Here is a 22525-nt window from a genome sequence, read left to right on the forward strand (position 1 = left end):
TGGGAGTTGTAGTCCAAAATCAGCTGCTCGCTAGGGATGGTGGGAGTTGTAGTCCAAAAAAAAAAAAAAAGCCGCCGGAGGCCCAAGCTTGGGAAATACTGTTTTAGCCTAACGTAGCGCTCGATCATGCTCCGCCGCAGGGTTTCCCAAACTTGAGTCTCCAGCTGTTTTTTCCGGACTACAATTCCCATCATCCCTGGCCACTAGATCCTCCTAGCTAGGGATGATGGGAGTTGTAGTCCGAAATCAGCTGGAGACCCACGTGTGGGGAACCCTGCCCTACCGACTGAGCTGACCCAGCCCAGGATCGTCTCCTACGCGCTGGGCTGGAAGCGCCTCGCGAGGGGTTTCCAGGCAGGAGTCTGCTTTATCCCACCTTCCCCTTGCGAAAGGAGAAAATAACCGCGCGGTTTTCTTGGCCTGGAAAGCCTGGTTTCCCTGGAGGAAGCAACCCGATCGCGGAAACGACAGGGAGAGAGGATCTGGTCCCGGCATGGAGGGGCAGCGAGTCATCCCCCTGGCTCAGTACTCCGGGGTCACCCGGGAGCGCTTTCTACAGGACATCTACCCTCTGGTAGGGGGAAAAAATCGCACTTTCCCTGGTTTTCTGGTTACCAGCGTTGTAACGATAATCAGCTTTATATTTTTGTAGAACTCTTAAAAAAACAAAACCAAAACCGTCGGACTGATTGCCATGATACTTCTTCGCCTTCTGTAAAACAGCAACACCACAGGATGTCCTCTCCAAATGCATGTTTTTGAAAGGTCATGCATTTAAGCCCTGAGTAGGTAAGGTAAAGGGACCCCTGACCGTTAGGTCCAGTCGTGGCCGACTCTGGGGTTGTGACGCTCATCTTGCTTTACTGGCTGAGGGAGCTGGCGTACAGCTTCCGGGTCATGTGGCCAGCATGACTAAGCCGCTTCTGGTGAACCAGAGCAGCGCACGGAAACACAGTTTACTTTCCTGCTGGAGCGGTACCTATTTATCTACTTGCACTTTTTATATGCTTTCGAACTGCTAGGTTGGCAGGAGCAGGGACCGAGCAATGGGAGCTCACCCTGTCACAGGGATTCGAACAGCCGACCTTCTGATCAGCAAGTCCTAGGCTCTGTGGTTTCACCCACAGCACCACCTGCGTAAGCCCTGGGTAGCCAAGCCCAAACAGATTTACAAATTCATGTTTGTGTGGGTGACAAATTCCAGAAGGGTCCTCCAGTTAGGCTGCAATAGGTTGTAATGGATTGCTTTCTAGTTACTTCAGCACCAGGTGGGGAAAAAAATCATCCACCAACCGCCCCGCCCTGCCCTGTATTTTACCACACAACGTCACAACGTCAACATGATGCTCATATTGACTTTCAGCATTTTTAAGTTGAAACTCAACTTAGCAAAGATGTAATTTTTGAAAGCATGTATGTATTTGCATTGATTACTAACATTATGTCAGTATATTCTTAGATGTCATAACTGTCCGTACTGTGAGAATGGTTGTTGGTAGAAGGTAGTAGAATTGCAAAAATGTTCTGCAATAATATATTTTTTTTAATTCTTAGAGAAAGCCAGTGGTGCTGAAAGGTATTGATTTGGGCCCTTGCATGACCAAATGGACCGTGGATTACCTCAGTCAAGCATCGGGAAATAAAGAAGTAAAGGTTCATGTTTCTGCGGTGCCACAGATGGACTTCCTCAGTAAGAACTTTCTGTATAGGTATTCCATTTCAATCCTTTCTCTGCTTTTAGAGGAATGCTCCAGACTTTTAGAAACTCAGTACTTCTGCTTGAAACTTTTTATACGGGATCTGTGCTTTCACGTTGCAAATGGCATTCTGAATTATGAGTTGTTATCTTGTGCTGCTATTGAAGCTGTAAGAGATTTTCTGCCTTCCAAGAACAGTTGACCTGATGTTCTGTGACTGGGTGATATCTGGTTTTCAACGTGATATATCACCAGCTAAACATTGTGACATACTGATATATCACAATGTTTGAAATAAGGTTGGAGCTATGTAGAGGCATTGGCTGCCTTCATGTCCCCCCCCCCCCATTTGATTTTTGCATCACACACACACCATGATTCACAATATATTGTCGGGTCAAAAATTATAAAACCAGTATCATATGGACTTGAAACCGGTTTTGGATGATATATTGCCCAGCCCTAACACACATCATGATTCGTGATATATTGCCAGGTCAAAAACTATGAAACCAATATCAAGATATGGACGATATATTGATATATTGCCCCATGCTATCTGTGACCTCTTCTGCTCCTCAGTTTAATTTTCAGGCCTTCACATCTTATGGGACACCAAGGCAAAAGCAGTTCCCTGCCTATGTGGCTTTGCGATACATTCAAATATTGTGCAGATCGGACCACTTAGCTGATGACCTGTGCTTTCTTCTGTACACTCACCCTGTTGTTTTCCTATTGTCATGACATCACAATTGGGTTTTATGGCTTTTTCAAACTAGAACTGGGAAATATATATACCAGGAGTGTGGAACTTCTAGGCTGTAGGCCTAATTAGGCCTTGCTTCATCTATAACATGAGCTGTGGAGGAGGTAAAGTAGTGGCTGGGCCAGAAAGCCTTTTGCAAGGCACTTTGAAGGAACTGTCCGCTGTTTGTAGGGGTGAAGGGGGACCCCCCCCCAACCAGGCCTCAAAGCCTCAAGCACTTTTCAAATTGCACTTTTCAAATTATTTTCTCTAAGGCTAAAAAAGTGTTTAGCTAAGCATCTTTCTTTGTAGCAAAAAGGTAGCTGAAGAACAATGCCTTTTCGCTTCTCAGGCTAGCTGACCTTGTCAATAGCACATCCAGCTTGTTGCAAACTTTCTTCCGGGAACAGAGCCAGGGAACAAGAGAGAAACATTTCTATGCAAACCTGTGAAGGGGGAGAGGAAAAAAGGGGTTTGAAAAAAGGATAAAACCTGCTTGTAAAAATGTTTTCGGCGCGGCCTGTTTTGTGAATTCATCAAACAGGTGCCTCTGCCCCCCCCCCCCGATGGCAGAATAAACGCTCTTTCTCTGTATTTAACCCCTTGGTGTCGTTTTGACTCCTTTCTTCCCTCCCCGGGTGCAACACTTTCCTACCCATGGTTAAAGGGCCTAGAAAGGCTACAGGGGCTTCAAGTGTAGTGCAGACTCTGCAGGCACCGACAATCAGCTGTGATGGGCTGCACAAGGGGAGCTGCCTGATGCAGCCAAAGGGGCTGCAGGAAGTGGCTTTGATTCAGAGAGCTTCCTCTAGCACTTTGAAGCCAAGCTGCTGGTCAGAGAAAATACGCTCCGTTTAAAAACAGAGCATTTTTCTTTCTTTCCAGAGGATGCAGTTTGGATTTAAGGTGCTGGGGGGAGACATTTCTGAATCCCAACCATGTACTTAGCAGACAGAAATGCTCTCTTTTCAGGAGATTCTGTTTAAGTGCCAATCAGCTGATTAACTGCTGTGCCAATGACCTTTGAACTTTGACAGGTGTCAGTCACCTGCCATCTTTATGACATCAGGTAATTGACTAGTGGTCCCACCCACCTGTCAGAGTTAGAAGGCTCTCTTGCCTGTTTCCCCATAACTTCACTTCTCGCAGTGAGGGAACCGCCAGAAGGCCCTTGGAGCTGGACCTCAGTGTCCGGGCTGAATGACAGGGGTGGAGACGCTCCTTCAGGTATACTGGGCCGAGGCCGTTTAGGGCTTTAAAGGTCAGCACCAACACTTTGAATGCTATATATACCGGTGTCATGTCTTGTTGGTAGTAGGCCAATAAAGAATCAAGACTTGGAGTTCTAATATGGGTGATCCTATTAGCATTGTTGAAAGGAAGGGATTCCAGATTGTGCTGAGAATCTATGTCCCTGTGTGTGAGAGAGAGGGAGGGAGAGAGAGAGTGTGAGCTGGGTATGTGGTGAAGAAGCAGCACAGTGGGTGCTAGAGAACCTGGGGAAAATAAGCAAGGGGGTTTATAGGCGAAGGGCCAGGGGTAGCCAGTGTCTTGCCCTCCAGATGATTTTGGACTGTGATTCAACCTCAGCCAGCATGGCCAATAGTCAACTGTAGTTTAGCAACAACTGGCATACAAAAGACCTAATATGTTTAGGAAACAGGTGGGATTCAACTACCCAATTCCATTAGCAGAAGGCAGCACAAGTAATCCCACTAGCGCAGGGATGTCCAAAGTCCGTTTCGGGGGGCCTAATCTGGCCTGCCACTTAGTTTAATCCGGCCCCTTCAAATCCCAAAACTTCAACCCTAAAAAAAGCTTGGTTGGCCCTCACGGCCCTTCACGTCATCAAATCTGGCCCTCTTTGAAAAAAGTTTGGACAGTGACTAGCGCAATGGGATCCTCGCCCCCACTGGAGGTTCAGGAGAACCCCCAGAGCAGCACATACCCTTTATAATATATGCAGTCTAATTGACAGTAGTATGTCTGATTATATGACAATTACAGTATGTATTTTAACAGCTTTCTGATAAGTTTCCATGACTGGAAGTTTAAAATTGATTTGATCTAGCACCAGTTAACTGAAAAAATGCAGTTTTGTTAAAAGGAAAAATGAAAAAAACAACTTTTGGGCATTGGGTTTGGGAGCGTTCTGCTACCCGGAGTGTTTTTTCTTGAATTGTTGGAACTGCTTTTCAAAGCCTAATTGCTGTATCCCCACATAACGACCCTTGATGCACAGACCTTTTTGTTCCGCTGTGGCTCTGAATAATCGTTCCTTCTTCCCCAGTGAGAGAAGCAGGGTAATGTCACCACCAAAATCCAGTTTATCCAATTGTCCATTATTATTTGCCTGTGAAATTCCTAAGCTGTCTTAGACAGCTCCTATCCTCGGGACCCATTCAAACACCAAAGGGGGACATTGTGTGCTCTTACTTAAACTTCAGGCTGCTCCGTGTAAAAGAAAACGAGAGCCTTGGTTTTTGAATATCATGCCCCAGCATAATTGAAAACCACAAATTTGGTGGGTCGGGGCTACTTGTAATTATTTCCATTGTAAACAGGAATCCATTGTAATCCTAAAGGAATGCACTTAGAGTTAAGTCCATTGACATGTTTCCTTGCCAGTAAATGAACATAAATGAAACATTAAAATGAACATAAATGAAACATTAAAACATTAAAACCACCAATGCTGTGCAAAGCTTAAAACATAAATCAACGAACAGTATAAATATAAGCCAGTTAAGCAATTTGTAGTAGGTTCCACACACCCCTGCTCACCCCGTTTAGCCTTGTGAGTTTTAAAAAGCGAAGCAATCTATTTGGAGTTGTTATTGCAATGCCACCCCATATCTGGCAAAAGTCCTATTCCATGTGAAATGCCTGGAGAGTTTTAATTTAAATATATTTTTATTTCAGAACGTTACCGTTCGATGTATTCATAAGGAGAGCTGCTGAAGCCAAACATACAGATTACTTTATTTCAGAGGTAAGACTGTGATGTTGTAATTACACTGAGATATGGCTTTTTGGGGGGGAGGTGTAGATTGAAATTCAAAATATTAATCCCGCGAAATGCCTTAAAATGTGAGATGAGAACTGTACCTCGCTGTAAATTCTACTGGGTGTGGGTGGTTCTTACTCTCAAGTAACTGTGGGCAGGGTTGCATTATATCAGTACAATCTTAGGACTGTCTACTCAAAAGTAAGTACTCCCAGGTATGTGTTTGTATGTGCAGAATTGCAGTGCCTCACTTCGGCCCAATCTTTGATGCATTTATAGCCAGTGCACATAGACTCTGGTGGGATCCAGCATTTACAACCACCATCGCCTGGGGGTCCTTTCCACAATTCTATGATATTCTACAATTCTATGATATTCACTCAGGTGACTTACACTTTATATTTGCAGCGTAATTGACTGCATTGTGACTGATTATATGACAATAGGCAGAAGAGTTCTTTTTAATTCTCTCTCTTTTTAATAGCACTTGTTCTATGCTGGATTCGAAGCTGTTTCACATATAGTTTCTGAAGCACTTCGGCCCCTTTAGCTAAGTAGCTACTTTAAACATTTCTCCTTTTATTTCAAAATGTTTTAGTATTTGCCATGTGACGTGAGTAGGGACATGGGTGGCGCTGTGGGTTAAACCACAGAGCCCAGGGCTTGCCGATCAGAAGGTCGGCGGTTCAAATCCCCGCAACGGGGTGAGCTCCCGTTGCTCGGTCCCTGCTTCTGCCAACCTAGCAGTTCGAAAGCACATCAAAGTGCAAGTAGATGAATAGGTACCACTCCGGCGGGAAGGTAAACAGTGTTTCCATGCGCTGCTCTGGTTCGCCCGAAGCGGCTTAGTCATGTTGGCCACATGACCCGGAAGCTGTATGCCAGCTCCCTCGGCCAATAAAGCGAGATGAGCGCCGCAACCCCAGAGTCGGCCACGACTGGACCTAATGGTCAGGGGTCCCTTTACCTTTACCTTTAATAATAACTCCCACTGTATTAAGCATGGGGCTCATTCTCTCTTTGGCATGGCAGTTTTTGAGTGGACAAAGACCTAAAACAGGCTTCCTCAACCTTGGCCTACAAGTCCCATGATCCCTAGCTAGCAGGACCCAGTAGTCAGGGATGCTGGGAATTGTAGTCTCAAAACATCTGGAGGGCTGAGGTTGAGGAAGCCTGACCTAAAATCTTTAAGCTGATTGGCTAAATGATACATGTTTTGCTGATTAAAGACAAGACGGTGGTTCCTCTTGGCTAAAGATCACCATACAACCAATGGTTGAGAGAGAATTTAATATTGTAATAATTTATTCAGTTAGCTGCTAATGATTAGGTCAGTGGCAAATTGCAACTCTGTTTTACACATCTACAACCCACTTTTTTCAAAAATGAGATTTTTTTGCAGTAAGGAAAGTGACTGGAAAATGCACTGCCAAGTATGAGGTGAACAGTTGCTTTGATGCAAACAAATCAGAATTAATGCTAATTAAATAACAACTGTTGGATGGGTTTTAAATCTAAATGAGTAAATAATTGTCCAAGATGTCAGGACCTTGCTTACGTTGATTTGCATTATTTCTAAACAATGTTCCATTTCTTCAGCAAACAACAGGGGGGGGAAACCATCAGTTTAGCAAATTAGGCTGGATGGATCAAGCCATTTGTTGTTGTTTAGTCATTTAGCCGCGTCCGACTCTTCGTGATCTCATGGACCAGAGCACGCCAGGCACTCCTGTCTTCCACTGCCTCCCACAGTTTGGTCAAACTCATGCTGGTAGCTTCGATAACACTGTCCAACCACCTCGTCCTCTGTCGTCCCCTTCTCCTTGTGCCCTCCATCTTTCCCAACATCAGGGTCTTTTCCAGGGAGTCTTCTCTTCTCATGAGGTGGCCAAAGTCTTGGAACCTCAGCTTCAGGATCTGTCCTTCCAGTGAGCACTCAGGGCTGATGTCCTTAAGAATGGATAGGTTTGATCTTCTTGCAGTCCATGGGACTCTCAAGAGTCTCCTCCAGCACCATAATTCAAAAGCATCAATTCTTCAGCCATCATCCTTCTTTATGGTCCAGCTTTCACTTCCATACATCACTACTGGGGAAACCATAGCTTTAACTATACGTACCTTTGTTGGCAAGGTGATGTCTCTGCTTTTTAAGATGCTGTCTAGGTTTGCCATTGCTTTTCTCCAAGAAGCAGGCGTCTTTTAATTTCGTGACCCACAGCAAAATGTTGATGTGTGTTCATTGAAATGACTTATGTCTTTCTTAAGGATGAAAAATATTATTTGCGATCCCTGGGAGAAGACCCAAGGAAGGTGAGTAATGGTGCCTCATCTTAAGGAGTGTTCCTTTGCTTTCCTATAAGTCACTTCATTGGAATATGTCTTGTCTTAAAAAATGAAGAGGGGAAAAGAGGGCAGTTTGGATCTGATGGGGGTGGGTGGGAGAATTGACTGAACCCTCTTCACTCATTTAAAGGGCATTTAGGCACCAAATGCTGGATGAGATTCATGAGGACCATTCCCTGTCACAGTCCTCCCTGATTCACAGTCCTTCCGGCGGGAAGGTAAACGGCGTTTCCGTGCGCTGCTCTGGTTTGCCAGAAGCGGCTTAGTCATGCTGGCCACATGACCCGGAAGCTGTACGCCGGCTCCCTTGGCCAATAAAGCGAGATGAGCGCCACCACCCCAGAGTCGTCCGCGACTGGACCTAATGGTCAGGGGTCCCTTTAACCTTTTTACTAGTTCATCTTCTAAGTCAAATGTTCAGTCGAGTTTCCAGTGGCCCCTCATGTTTATGTGGGAAGAAATACAGATGGATCTGCTCCTTAATTATTCTCAGCACCTGCTAAGGAATGAGATCATGCCTGTATGTAGTGTCCCAATGATTTCCACCCTTTCCCCTTGGATCAGACACTTTATAGAAAACCTTAAATATGACCCCTCCCTTTTTTTTTGTTTCAGGAGATTGCAGATCTCAGAAAGCAGTTTCCTCTGCTGGCAGATGATATTCAGATCCCGGAGTACTTTGAAAAAGAGCAGCTTTTCTCCACTGTCTTCCGCATAAGCTCAGCAGGAATGCAACTTTGGACACATTATGATGTAGGTAATATGCCTCTAAGCATCTTTTAACAAAGAATGATGACAAGCTCATCTTACGCTTTATTGGTAGCAGGGTGGATTTGATTTAAATCAAATTGATTTAAATCACGATTTAAATCACTAGTCAGTAATACTTGATTTAAATCATTTTTTTACAAAAAGACTCATTCTTAATCTTAATATTTACAATCAGATGAAGGTTTCATTTTTGGAATAATAAATTTTCAGAGTAGTTTTTACAGTTATATAAAAAATTACTGATTTGGTTATACTGTTAGAAATACATAGACCAATAATTATGAAATTATGGTGAAGCTTAATAAGTTAACTGTTTATATTTGGATAACTTGGAAGGAGAAAAATGATCATTTCCTTAATAACAATTTAAACAATTTATTTAACTAAAACTATAACATTATAGCATATGTATCCATGTTTGTTAACTGATGCAGTTAAACATTTTTTATTTAAACTTGGACTGAGTTTTAGCACAGATGAAAAGCTTAAACAAATCCTTATTTCCTAATGAATAGCCTTTGGACTATAATGTAACTTAAACAGAAAACTATTTAGAAAGATTTTTCCTCCCAAAGCATTTTATTTTAAAAATCCGATTTAAATCTAAAAATTCCAATTTATATCTAAAAAATCCTTTTTTTATTTTTATTTTAAAAAATCATTTATTTTTATCCACCCTGATTGGCAGTGATCTGCCACCCAACTTCCTGGACTATTAATATTATTAATAATAATTATACGATATCCCCCATTTATCTTCCAATAAACTTAAGGGAAGTGGTGTACATGGTTCTCCACCTCACAACAACCCTGTGAGGTAGGCTAGGCTCAGAGTTTGTGACTGGCCCAAGTGAGCTTCATGGCTGAGTGGGGATTCGAACCCTTGTCTCCCAGGTCCTAGTCCTCTGTATGCCACACCGGCAACAAAACAAGAAACTTGGTATGGCAGTTAGGCCTTCCCTCTGGCATTTGACCTGGCATATAGGTTGTGATAAGGGACGCGGGTGGCGCTGTGGGTTAAACCACAGAGCCTAGGACTTGCCGATCAGAAGGTCGGCAGTTCGAATCCCCGCGACGGGGTGAGCTCCCGTTGCTCGGTCCCTGCTCCTGCCAACCTAGCAGTTCGAAAGAACGTCAAAGTTCAAGCAGATAAATAAGTACCACTCCGGCGGGAAGGTAAACGGCATTTCCGTGTGCTGCTCTGGTTTGCCAGAAGCAGCTTAGTCATGCTGGCCACATGACCCGGAAGCTGTACGCTGGCTCTCTCGGCCTATAGAGCGAGATGAGCACTGCAACCCCAGAGTCGGTCACGACTGGACCTAATGGTCAGGGGTCCCTTTACCTTTAAAGGTTGTGACTAAAACCCAGAAGGCCTGTTGTAACGGTGCTCAGTCGCATTATTTGCCAACCCAGTGGCAGGATTTTTAGTCTCTGCTCCTGGTGTACTGGGGAACAGAGCAACCAAAAGCCCCCCTCTCCCAAAGTTGGCAATTGGCTTCTAGGTTCAGCATTGTCCGTGGGGCAGGAAAACGGGATGTAGAGAACACACTTTGAGGTCAGTATATCAGTCATTGCTGGTACATATTGAAGGGACTGGGGCTGTGTGTGTCTGAGTACAGTGGTACCTCAGGTTAAGTACTTAATTCGTTCTGGAGGTCCGTTCTTAACCTGATACTGTTCTTAACCTGAAGCACCACTTTAGCTAATGGGGCCTCCTGCTGCCGCCGCGCCGCCAGAACACGATTTCTGTTCTCATCCTGAAGCAAAGTTCTTAACCCGAGGTACTATTTCTGGGTTAGCGGAGTCTGTAACCTGAAGCGTATGTAACCCGAGGTACCACTGTAACTGCATATGTGTAGATGAGCCCAGGAGATAGATTAAGAGGAATGTGTACAAATGGCAAGCAGCAGAACAGTGAGCATTCTGCGTCTCCATTCCTGCTTCTTGCAGGGCAAGGAACGACCACTTACCCTAGTGTATGATGTAGCGCACGGGTAGGCAAACTAAAGCCCAGGGGCCGGATCCGGCCCAATCGCCTTCTAAATCCGGCCCGCGGACGGTCCGGGAATCAGCGTGTTTTTACATGAGTAGAATGTGTGCTTTTATTTAAAATGCATCTCTGGATTACAGTGGTACCTCGGGTTAAGTACTTAATTCGTTCCGGAGGTCCGTTCTTAACCTGAAACTGTTCTTAACCTGAAGCACCACTTTAGCTAATGGGGCCTCCCGCTGCTGCTGTGCTGTTGCTGTGCAATTTCTGTTCTCATCCTGAAGCAAAGTTCTTAACCCGAGGTACTATTTCTGGATTAGCAGAGTCTGTAACCTGAAGCGTCTGTAACCCGAGGTACCACTGTATTGTGATAACTGAAATTCTTTTCTGGTCGCATGCCAAGTAATACTTGTCATTTTCACATTTTTAGGTAATGGATAACTTCTTAATTCAGGTGACTGGAAAGAAGAAGGTTGTACTGTACAGTCCTCGTGATGCACCATATTTGTATTTATCAGGTATGTTACATGCCACAGGAGCGCACTTTCACTTGTGAAGTGGGATTCCCTCTCCCTGTCTCCTCCCCCACCCCCAAGTCCCACCTGCAACACCTCCCCCCAGAAACTACTCCAATGGAGACCCTCCAGAGCAGATTTGGGGGGCACACAAGTGAAAGGAGAAATCCGGTTGCATAAGTGGAAATCTGCTTTCCTAACAATGGATTCTGTCCTTGGGGTTTTATCTAGCTAGGCCAGAGCAGATCCACTGAAGTCAATGAGCTTAAATTAGTCACGTCCGTTGATTTCAGTGGGTCTGCTCTGACTTAGCTGGATACAACCCATTTTCTTCAGTGGTTGGCAGCTCACTACTCACATGACCTGCTGGATCAAACCAAAGGCCTATCCTGTCCCACAACGACCCACCAGATGCCTCTGGCAAGCCCATGTGAAGCAGGGCATGACAACAGCAACATTTCCCCACTGTTGCTCTCTGGCAATTGTCAAACCCCCTCTGAACCTGGAGTTTCCATTTAGCCATAACAATTGATGGTCATTGGGCCCTGGGATAGCCCAGCTGGTAGAGCATGAGACTCTTAATCTCCGGGTTATTCCATACTAAGTAATGCTTTATTCCACTTTTTTTACAGACCAGATGTTAAGCGAACTGCCCTGTAATTTTCAGGGTGCCTTTTTTTAAAAAAAAAAAAGCATTGCCTAGGATTGTGAGCACATTGCTTTCTAATCAACTCCACATCTCCTGGACCGGCACTTGGTCACTTCCAAGCTATTTAAAGAAAAAGAAAAAAACCAAACACAGACAAATGCAGTCATTTTCCCCACTGAGATAGCTAGACAAAGTAGGCAATTTATGAACCAGGTGCAAATTGGTAGAGATCATTTGACAGTTACTCCGATTGGCACTGTTTGCATTCTAGATGAGACTGAGTAGCAGATTCTGTTCAGAATGAGCCATACATTCAAGCAATCTTTACGGAAATCACCGAGTGGAGGAACATAACAAGGCTTGTAACAGAGAAATCATGTGGTTTAGTATGGAATCCTGTTGTGCTATGTTTACTATCAGCAAAAACAAGTTCTAGTATTTTTAAGATTGAGGGTAAGTATGTCAGCCGTTCTGATGAACGTTTCCTTTAAAAGTACACCGTGGCTGAATTGGATTCACTTATATTTGATAGCTGCAAATGTCAGCTAGAGTAATAGAAATAGGGTACTATTAACAGCCTTCAGCACACAGGAGTGTATACACACACATGCAGTTTTTCCTCTCTGCCTTTTCCCACATTGGGATACCTGCATAGTATGTTTGCATCCCTGAGAGTAATCACATAGCAAAACAGTCATGTCCATTGTTTGTTCACATCTTCATTAGGTACCAAGTCAGAGGTGCTAGATGTGGACGAGCCAGATTTGAAAAAATACCCTCTCTTTGTCAAGGCCAGACGTTATGAATGCCAGCTAAATGCAGGAGATGTCTTGTTTATTCCAGGTAAGAGGGCACAGAAATCTACTTTTGTTTTCCTCCATTACTTCTTGGATTGCTGTTTAAGGGGCTAAAGGTATACAACGTATGTAACAATCCAAAAAACTTATGGTGGTACGATTAATCAGCTTAAATCTCATGGTGCAGCCGTGCGTGTGTCGCTGTGGATTTTTCCAGGAGGATGCATCTTTTAAAAACTGCACCCAAATGAATGCTGCATCACACCTACAAAAATTATGTATTGGGTATGCTTTGCATGTGGATATTTTCAATATAGCTCGTTTCGAAACTGACCTGGCATACTTAAAGGTAAAGGTACCCCTGCCCGTACGGGCCAGTCGTGTCCGACTCTAGGGTTGTGCGCCCATCTCACTCTATAGGCCGGGGGCCAGCGCTGTCCGGAGACACTTCCGGGTCACGTGGCCAGCGTGACAAGCTGCATCTGGCGAGCCAGTGCAGCACACGGAAATGCCGTTTACCTTCCCGCTAGTAAGCGGTCCCTATTTATCTACTTGCACCCGGGGGTGCTTTCGAACTGCTAGGTTGACAGGCGCTGGGACCGAACGACGGGAGCGCACCCCGCCGCGGGGATTCGAACCGCCGACCTGACGATCGGCAAGTCCTAGGCGCTGAGGTTTTACCCACAGCGCCACCCGCATCCCCTGGCATAATTATGTTAGTGTAATAATAATAGTATAGTAATAATAGTATAATAATAGTATTGCAGAGTACTGACAGCGTTGCAGACAGCTGCACATGCCTGTTTTCTTTGGCTGCAGTGTGTAGGTGTGTTGTGCGATACGCAAACGCATCTCTCGTAAGGGGTTAGTTTAACCTCTGGTTTGCTTGTAAAACTGGATTAGAGGTAAAGGGACCCCTGACCATAGGTCCAGTCGTGGCAGACTCTGGGGTTGCGGCGCTCATCTCACTTTATTGGCCGAGGGAGCCGGCGTACAGCTTCCGGGTCATGTGACCAGCATGACTAAGCCGCTTTTGGCAAACCAGAGCAGCGCACGGAAACGCCGTTTACCTTCCCGCCGGAGTGGTACCTATTTATCTACTTGCACTTTGACATGCTTTCGAATTGCTAGGTTGGCAGGAGCAGGGACCGAGCAACGGGAGCTCACCCTGTCGCAGGGATTCGAACCGCCGACCTTCTGATCGGCAAGTCCTAGGCTCTGTGGTTTAACCCACAGTGCCACCCGCATCCCTTAAAACTGAATTACTGTGCCGCAAAATGATGCATGTCTTCAGTAAATCAGAAGTGTGTCACCAACATGAAAAGTTTGGAAAGCTCTGCTCCAGAGCCTGTGACCCGCAATATGATCTTGGGCCCCAGGCAGCATGGTCAGTGGTCTGGGATAAGAATTGCAGTCCAGCAACTTCTGGAAGGTCTGTGGAGTCTCTCCTCCTGTCCTAGGCAGTTGTAGTTACCTGCTCTCCTCAACAGGGTTTAAGTATTTAAATTGCACACAGGCAGACTAAAATCTAATCAATGTACTTGCATCAGAATACATGACATGCAGTTTAAGACAGCATTAATGCTCAGGTGAGGAAATAGTTGCATTCACAAGTCTTTGTTTTGTCATAAGTGTGATTAATCTAGCCTACCTGGAAAAATGGCAGAGTCGGACTGCTACAAACTTAGCACTTGTTTTCTTAGAAAACGGAAGGCTTCCTTCCAGTATAATGCTTGAATGCAATGTTGACCGAATTATATAACATTTCTGGAAATGAGGATTGATGTATAAAGCAGAAAATCACATTTCCTCCCTTAACATTTACTGCCATTTTTTTCAGTTAACCATGGTGCTGCATTTTAGGAACCCGAGTACTCTGCTATACAGGTTTTTCAAGCTCTCTTCCTTTAAACAGTGAAAAATAAGTCCCTGAAGACTTACAAAAGGCTATGTCTGAATACTATTAAGGACTCATTTCTATGAACTGATCTTTGCTGGTTTGAGGTTAAAATACTGCCTTCTTCAAAATGTGTCGTCGGGAGTCTTTATTTCAATTTATGCTTAAATCAGGCCTCTGCAAATTATGAGCCACTAAATCAAACCTAGCTGCCTGCCCATGGCAAAGCAGACCGCTAGCAAATCAATAAACCTCCTATTTTTGCTGCCAGGCTTTGGAAACTGGGTTGTCAAGTACTTGGCAGGTCCAGATTGCATGGTAGCTGTGCTATATTATATGCAGCTTGGTGAGGGCATTACATAGCCCTGCTCCTAGGTATTGCATTAGTCACACAGGATCTTAGGGTTGGGTGACTGAGAATAGTGTCATACTGTGGTCTTAGCTGTAGAAAATCATAAGCTCCACCTAACTGTGCATATAATTAATATTTACACAAAATACTGAAGGCTGAATACTGAAAATATAGCAGCCTCTGCCAAGCTGAAACATTCTTAAAGTACAATTACTGTTTGCTAGCCATAAAAATTGGTATTTTCTTTTATAAAAAAAAACACACTAGAGCATTTGGAACAGCATTCTCTTTAACTGTTCACAGCAATATCTTACAGATTCTAGTTACTGCATTGTATGTAAGGCATTTTCATTCAAAGTTTTTCTCTCTCTCCTTATAGCTTTGTGGTTCCATAATGTGACTTCTGAGGAGTTTGGCGTGGGAGTCAATGTTTTCTGGAAACACCTTCCTTCGAATTGCTATGATAAGACAGACACCTATGGAAACAAAGACCTTGCGGCAGCCTCAAGAGCAGTACAGATTTTAGACAGGGCACTGAAAACCCTAGAAGAGCTACCAGAGGAATACAGAGACTTTTACGGCCGGAGAATGGTTTTACGGATTCAAGAAAAAACCTACAGTACTAACTATGAATAGTTTTTTTACAGACATCTCATGAGCTGGCCTACAGACATTGCACATAGATACTTTGCCATGGGTACATCCATTGTTTACCACTCCCCACTTTATGTGTGTGTTTGTTGGAACTTTGCCCCAAGTTTATATAAAAGTAAAGCTGGAGTACTGGTCCATTAATGAATAGACACATAATTTGTCACCAAAAGAATTTATTTAAAACTTGTTTTAAATAGTTTAGATTACACAATACAAAGAGATGTGGGTGGTGCTTCTTTCCTGTAACATTTCTTCTAAAAACTGCTCTGTAAGTTTGTGGTAGCTTCAAGCAACTATTTGCACACAGGGCTCTCTGGACCAGGTGATTTTAAATATATAAAGAAGAATAAAAAACAGTAAAGTACCCCCCCCCCCCGAACTGAAATACAAAGTTTATACAAGCAAAGCCTACACAATTCACTTGGCAGAATCCATGAGTGGGTATTGAACAGAGTTTAATGGCTGCTTTTCTACATGAAGATGAAACTGAGTCAAGCATATAAAGTATTGCAAAATAACAACTGCAGTTATTATGGGATTGATGCTGGGGGCTACAAATTAGCAGGTCGTGCCTTATCAAATATCTGGCTCCAGTAGATACCACTCTGATAATCCACTGAGCACCCCCTCAGTGCTTTATTAAACCTGTTTTATTTCTTCCAAGATCTTATTCCCGTTTGAGCAGAACATCCTAACATCATTATCCTCATGACAAAACACATTTCTGCTCATTAACTTCCATTCCCACTTTCTAGAAATGTCTTTGCATTTTTATTTCAAAATATGAAATTTTAGCTTGCAAATCACAAGGTTTGAGCCAGTGAACTGTGCAAGGAAGACAACAGATGCTGGAACTGACCTTAAAATGCAGGTACAAACATCCATATGGTGCCGTAATAGGGAGCTTCTATAGCCATGCTCATATTTGTGCAAGTGATTCTATAACCAGAACACCTTTGGGTTTAGCTCTACTCTTCAGTTTCAAAAGTGGTCTACCAGAAGCATTTTTGGGCTACTACAAAATCTTAAAAATCTTAAATTAAAACTCATTCAATATGGTGTAACACTTGCGTTTTAAAAATAGATGCAGGTGTAAGCATTCAGTCTAAATTTATGAAGCTGAAAGTACCGTATTTTTCGCTCCATAGGACGCACCGGACCATAGGAGGGCGAGAACAGGGAAACAATGTTTTTTTCTTGTTCTCCCCCTCTAAAACAAGGTGCGTTCAAAGTGCATTCACCCAAAGTCTCCGGAGCACAGCAGGAGTTACCGCTGCGCTTGGGAGGCTTCAGGCGGCTACCTTGGAAGCCTGGAGAGTGAGAGGGGTCGGTGCGCACTGACCCTCTCGCTCTCCAGGCTTCAGTGAAGGCAACCCAAAGCCTCTGGAGTGTGGCGGGAGTTCCTGCTGGGCTCCGGAGGCTTCAGGTTCCTTTCAGCCTGCTCTTTTGAGGCTGGCGGGTGAAAGCGCTGCTTTTCCCCAGCGCCAGCCCCAAAGAGCAGGTCGGGGAGCAGTGCAAAGGCTGCTTTCCCCCACCGCCAGCCTCAAAGATACCTGAAGCCTTTGGAGCGCAGTGGGACCTCGGGTTCCTTTCGCTGACCCAAAGCCTTTGGAGCGCAGCGCGAGTTCCCTTGGACAGCCCTTGTAGCCTCCGCAGGGCAGCGGGGTGAAGGCACCCCGCCACCCTGCAGAGGTTTTGCACAGCTAACCCCAAGCTAGAAGAGCGAGCACTGTTCTGGCTTCAGGGACAGCCTTTCTAGCTTTGCCAGGCTTCCAAGGCTTGCGGATAGCTTCCTTGCGGATAGTCCCGCCGGGCTTCCAAGGCTTGCGGATAGCAAGCAGCTTTAAACTAGTGCATTCTTTTTTTGCTGCTATTTGCTCAACCTACTGCCGTCAAATGGGAGTACTTAAAAGAGAGCAACTAGTCAAGAGCTGTGGATTTCTCTGATGAAGCGTGGAACACTAATGAAAGCACCACTATTAGAGAAACAACGGTCTGTGCAGGAGGTGGGGGGGGGGAACCTCTTGGAACACTGGAGAAATTATTCAGTGAGCTCCTTTTGTCAACAGCAGCAATTTAGAGAAAACAGCATTCTATCACATGAATGGGTAACAATACTCTTAATGACTGTAAAACAGGCAAGCATTATAGTCACTGAATGAAATCCAACACTTCCACTATGATTATGTAACAGCTTCTGACACAGGAGAGGCATCTGCTAGCGTAAGACATGGAGAGGCAATTTCCCCCCTCTTCCCTCTGTAATCCCCCACATTGTGTTCTATGATGTTCTGGAGGATCCCCCAACTCTCTGGAACTGATCGAGGGACGAAGTGGGATGTAAGAGGGGAAAAAGGAGAATATCACCTTTTATATTAGTCGACACCTCCACTGGATTAAAAGACATCCCATTAAGTGGAGCAGCAGCACAGGATTCTACTCCTTTGCTTTTTGCCCAAGGGGATGATGTTTCAAGGTCAGAACATGATTTAATATATTCTTCCTTAAACACTAGAAATCTTTCATCTTGGTTATAGAAATCAAAGGATGCATTTATTCAATGTTCGTTTGTGTGACAACTCTGAACGGTCTCATTCCGACATGGCAGCCTTTTTAAAAACACTGTAAAATAGATGTCCAACAATCAGAACAACTTAAGTACTGACTGGAACAACTAGTAATGACTTTTTCACTCTTCAAATTATTTTCAGTTTTAATTAAGAATGGTGACTCGATATGAACATTCTTAATTAAAACTGAAAATAATTTGAAGAGTGAAAAAGTGGTTGCCAGTTGCTTAACTGGTAAGAGAATCGTTTCAAAATATATCAACACTTAATGTTTGGAAAAGGAATTGCTTATTCGTAAAAGCAGCTTTCAAAGGCCAACAGCAGTTTCCTGTATGCCACATTGGGGGAAAAAATTATTGGCACAGAAAACCAACTTAACATGTTCATACTATGGAAGTTAGTCTTATTCCACTATTCTGGTCAACATCAGCTTTCAAATTGATACTAGAACTGTCACTGCTAAAATCTGCATATTTTGGTCACAACACAGATGGTTAAGCCACCCCTACAGGAATGGCTTTCAATTATTTTGTAAAGTGAGCTCCACAAATGGAAGTGCAAAAACTTTGCTTACTTCTAATAAGTAAATCAAAAGTGCTGCCGAAACGTATGATTGGAATGTGCTAACTGCAAAACTGCTCCTAACATTCAGTAATGCAAACTGGTATCCTAGCTACACAAAAAACCCTCACAATCTGTATGATTGCCATTTGGTAACAGGAACTCGTAAGAGATAGTCTATGGATGCTGCAGTCACTTTTAACGATAGCTCTAAGATGTACCATAACCTGTAACATCAACCTGTAAGAACCTGTGGTTTGATTTTTAGGAAAACACATTTGCCACAATTGCCTAACAGTCTCACAATATAAAAGTTCAAAAATGCATTAAGTTAAATCAAGCTTTCGTATTAATAGGGAATGTTGAAACAGCAGCAAGATAATACATTCTTGGTCACTTAACAAAAATAGATGTTTAATACTCTTAAGTCTTAAAAAAGGTTATTCACTAGTAGATGTTCAGCAATGGTTAGAAGTTGCACAGCACCTCTAAGGCAACAGTATAGTCATTATGCACCTTATTTCCCATGCAAAGTGTCATTTATACTTAGTTGTAATGAATATTTAGCCCCTTGGCATATCCATAGCACAAGCAATACAGTAAGCTGGTAATGTTGACACAGTCCGTGCCAACATTACCAACTTACTGCATTGCTTGTGCTATGGCTATGCCAAGGGGCTAAATCCCAATGTTAGCAACATAATCCACGTTAACTCATAGTTCTTTAGTTCTAGAATTGAGTGTTGAGTATTTTTGAATGATTAGTCGCTTTTATTCTTTAGTTTTAAGAATAAAAGCGACTAATCATTCAAAAATACTCAACACTCATAAATGTATGATATCCAAAACATTTTAGGATGCAAATTATTGAGCCCGGATCTGAATATTCTGCTCACAAAAATCCACACTTGTAAAGCAAACATTAGTTCCAATTGATGTTCAGAAAATTAGTCAGATGAACTGGTGTGGCTTTTCCTCAGGGATCTTATTGTTTCAACCAGAACAAAATAATTTCTTTAAGCCAGGAATTTGTTGTTGCTCCTCAGTTGCAAAAGCAAGACAAGATTGGCTTCACTGAAGGTCTTAAAAAGTAAGTATTAGCGCACACAGCATTAAGCCTTTCCATGACTTAGGAGAAAGCACATTCTCAAACTGTCAAGTCAAAGTTTAAAATGTATTTTTGCAGTTAACAAGAGTATTTTGATATATTCACTGTGTCAGAATACTTCATGAACTCTGAAGTGGTTATCTAAGGAAGGCGCTTCATCAGCAAAATGAAGCTGGCTATTTACATTTACACCAAGCTCCTCCAGAATTTGCACGAATCTCTTATGCTCTTTTCCAATCCATGCCCTCATTGTATCAAATACCTGATATGGTGTTACATGTGCATTAACTGAAATCCCAGTCTCTGAAAAATCTTTCAGCACATCAGGGTAGGTCACCCAAGTATTGCTTCCTCCAGAATGGCCACCATCGAGCCAGTAAATTGCTCTTATGTTTTTTATGAAGGCATTTGTGTCCTTTTCCTTTTTAGCTTCCTTTAGTTCATGAAGTAATTGATTCAAGACAACACAACCTTTACTGAACCCTATTAAAGTGAATGACGCTTCACCAATCACAGAAGGCTCAATGAGGTTCATAGCAGAGTTGTTGAAATATTCACAATCTCTTCCCCTTTCCGTTGCGGGGCATCCATTAGTAGTAGCAACAGTAGGTGATTGACAAGCAATGGCCTTTGCATCCTTGCTGAAATTATACAGGCTTTTCTGAGACAGAAGAACATTTTGAGCAAGTTTAAATGCATTAACTAGTAATGCATGAAGATGTTTGAAGGCTCCAAAATCAGTGCTGTGTTCAGGTGCACCAAACATATTGCTTGCCACAAAATTGTCATAGCAGCTGAATTTGTGCAAATGCATACGGGAACATTTTATAACCCAAATGTAACTCTGAGGGAAACGGCGACCCAGAAGAGAAGCAACGTTTTCTAAGCACCATTGTTCCCACTGGAAATTTTCTGGATGGCAAACCATAATTTCATGATAGTTCTGAAATAAAACAACATATAAAGAGCCTTACTATTTGGATATTACATATTAAAGTGATTGAACATTGGAACACCTTCCCTGCAAGCAAACATGTACAGTTTCTCAAGTAAGCAAGGCATTTTCTCTGCCTCCTCCCAACCTGTTACCCACCCCCTGCCCCAGCAACCCCAGCACTCTCAATTTTCATTCAACGATGAAGAATCCTTGCAAACTTCTGCATTGTCATTACTGGTATACAGTGCTTTTAAAGCATGTCAAAATCGTCCTACTTTTCGTTAAATATTTTTATTTATTTACTTGATTCAGGGGGGCCTGCTGCCCCCCCAACTATGCCCATGGTGAAGGGCACCAAAGGAAGAAAGTTCCAAGTGCCAGTTTTCCCTCTACACTGGGCACCATCAACCATCTCCTTGGCGCTTACACCTGTGCATTTCTATTAATATTCTGTGTGCAATCCCTTGCATAATACGTCTACAAGCAGTCTGCACTCGCAAACGGAACTATGAAGGAGAGATGCACATCTTAACACGAGGAGCAAAAACGCCAGAGAGTCCCTGGTCGAAAGGATTTAACCTTCACAGGTGCTCCATCAGATGCTGGAAAAACCAGCATCATGAGGTAGAAATATTAAGTTCTGGTGAGTGCAATGAAAAAATCTAGGGCCTAAACAGAGGCTATGGCTTCTTCCAGAAAATCACCTCTGCTTGGGTATCCATAACAGGAAGAGGTGGCAGGAGAGGGTCGTCTCCCCTCAGTCTGCAGCTTCGGAATCCCTCAGGAAATCACACGCTCTTTCGGTACAGCATGAAGCTCTTAACCCGAGGGTCGCGGGTTCGAGTCCTACACTGGGCAAAAGGATTCCTGCATTGCAGTGGGGGGGGGCGGTTGGACTAGATGACCCTCGAGACCCCCTTCCAAACCCTAACTAGCCACGTCTACTCAAGAGGCAAGCTCCGTTTCTCCCAGGCTCTCTGAAAGGCAGCTGGGCTTCCCTCTTCCTACACCGCCGCCGGGTTCCTCCCTCCCCTCAGCCTTACCTGCACGTCGCCGGGAAAATAGACGACGTGATGCTGAGGCGGCTCCGGCAAAGGGCCGGCGGCGGTGGGCGGCGGCAGCAGCAGCAGCACGTCGTTGGCTCGGAAGGGCTCGGCGCCCGGCACCTCAGGGAGCCGCAGCCACGGCAGGTTCAGCCGAGGCGACGACGAGGAGGAGGAGGCGGCTCCGCCGCTGCCGCCGCTACTACTACTACTACGGCTGCCGGCGCTTCCTCCGGAGCTCCCGCCGCCCGAGGGCCCCGACAAGCAGCTGGCCGGAGCTCCTCGCAGGCTCATAGTCCGCGCGAGGCAGAGGAATGCGGAGCCGACGAGTCCCCTCAGGACGGAGGAGGCAGGTGGGCAGCGCCTGCTCATGGAGGCTCCGCGGCGCGAGCTCCGCCTTCCTCCCTCAACGCGCGCTCGCGCACTGACAGACCTCCCAACGGCTCCCGCAGACGAAAACAAACAGGCCAGCCAACCAACCGCCCACGCCTCCGGGGCGGAGCCACGCCGAACGCGCAGGCGCCCGAGAGTGAGCGAAAGGAGCTTTCCTGGGAGGGGAGGGGCGGCGAAAGAGTCGCCCTATCGTGTGATGGGAAGCTTCGGTTCCTCTCCGCTGATTGGGTGTGGGTGGCAAGGAGGGAAGCTCAAAGAGGGGAGGAGGGGGGGAGCGGCTGCGCGCGCAGTTAGTTCTGTAACGGTTCCCCCCCCCCCAAAAAAGCAGAGGACTTTATGCAAATAAGCACGACAATTTATTTATTCCCCCCCCCAATTTTTTTAATTAGTTTTCCAAATTTATAACAAACAAATAAAAAGAAAACATCAAAAAAACAAACAAACAAACATTTATCCTAACTGTAAAATTCCACTTTTGTTAACATTGTTGGGTGAC

At 44.4% G+C, this 22525-nt stretch overlaps 2 protein-coding genes across 5 annotated transcripts; one reads left to right on the forward strand and one right to left on the reverse strand.

Annotated features, from left to right (window-relative positions):
- Positions 1 to 144: 144 nt before the first annotated feature.
- Positions 145 to 15543, forward strand: TYW5 (tRNA-yW synthesizing protein 5). Of its 4 annotated transcripts, none has more exons than XM_028751508.2 (8): positions 145 to 574; positions 1555 to 1709; positions 5365 to 5434; positions 7715 to 7759; positions 8408 to 8545; positions 10984 to 11071; positions 12444 to 12560; positions 15143 to 15543. In XM_028751508.2, the coding sequence occupies exons 1-8, from the start codon at positions 494 to 496 to the stop codon at positions 15397 to 15399; spliced, it is 951 nt and encodes a 316-aa protein (XP_028607341.2). In that variant the 5' UTR covers positions 145 to 493; the 3' UTR covers positions 15400 to 15543. The 4 variants fall into 4 exon arrangements, with proteins under 4 accessions (XP_028607341.2, XP_028607352.2, XP_028607363.2 ...); XM_028751519.2 differs by lacking the exon at positions 145 to 574 and adding an exon at positions 581 to 785; XM_028751530.2 differs by lacking the exon at positions 145 to 574 and adding an exon at positions 819 to 975.
- Positions 15544 to 15573: 30 nt separating this feature from the next.
- On the reverse strand, positions 15574 to 22127 carry C1H2orf69 (chromosome 1 C2orf69 homolog). Its single transcript, XM_028751559.2, has 2 exons — positions 21637 to 22127; positions 15574 to 20599 (listed from the first exon to the last, which is right to left on the reverse strand). The coding sequence occupies exons 1-2, from the start codon at positions 22006 to 22008 to the stop codon at positions 19766 to 19768; spliced, it is 1206 nt and encodes a 401-aa protein (XP_028607392.2). The 5' UTR covers positions 22009 to 22127; the 3' UTR covers positions 15574 to 19765.
- Positions 22128 to 22525: the final 398 nt, after the last annotated feature.

The sequence above is a fragment of the Podarcis muralis genome, chromosome 1 (genome assembly GCF_964188315.1).
Source record: "Podarcis muralis chromosome 1, rPodMur119.hap1.1, whole genome shotgun sequence".
Taxonomy (NCBI): domain Eukaryota; kingdom Metazoa; phylum Chordata; class Lepidosauria; order Squamata; family Lacertidae; genus Podarcis; species Podarcis muralis.

Coding starts and splice junctions, on each gene's coding strand:
- TYW5 (XM_028751508.2), top strand. CDS start 494: ATGGAGGGGCAGCGAGTCATCCCCCTGGCTCAGTACTCCGGGGTCACC. Junction 1,710..5,364: donor AGTAAGAACTTTCTGTATAG/GTATTCCATTTC, acceptor TTTTTATTTCAG/AACGTTACCGTTCGATGTAT. Junction 5,435..7,714: donor CAGATTACTTTATTTCAGAG/GTAAGACTGTGA, acceptor GTCTTTCTTAAG/GATGAAAAATATTATTTGCG.
- C1H2orf69 (XM_028751559.2), bottom strand. CDS start 22,008: ATGAGCAGGCGCTGCCCACCTGCCTCCTCCGTCCTGAGGGGACTCGTC. Junction 20,600..21,636: donor ATTTTCCCGGCGACGTGCAG/GTAAGGCTGAGG, acceptor GTTTTATTTCAG/AACTATCATGAAATTATGGT.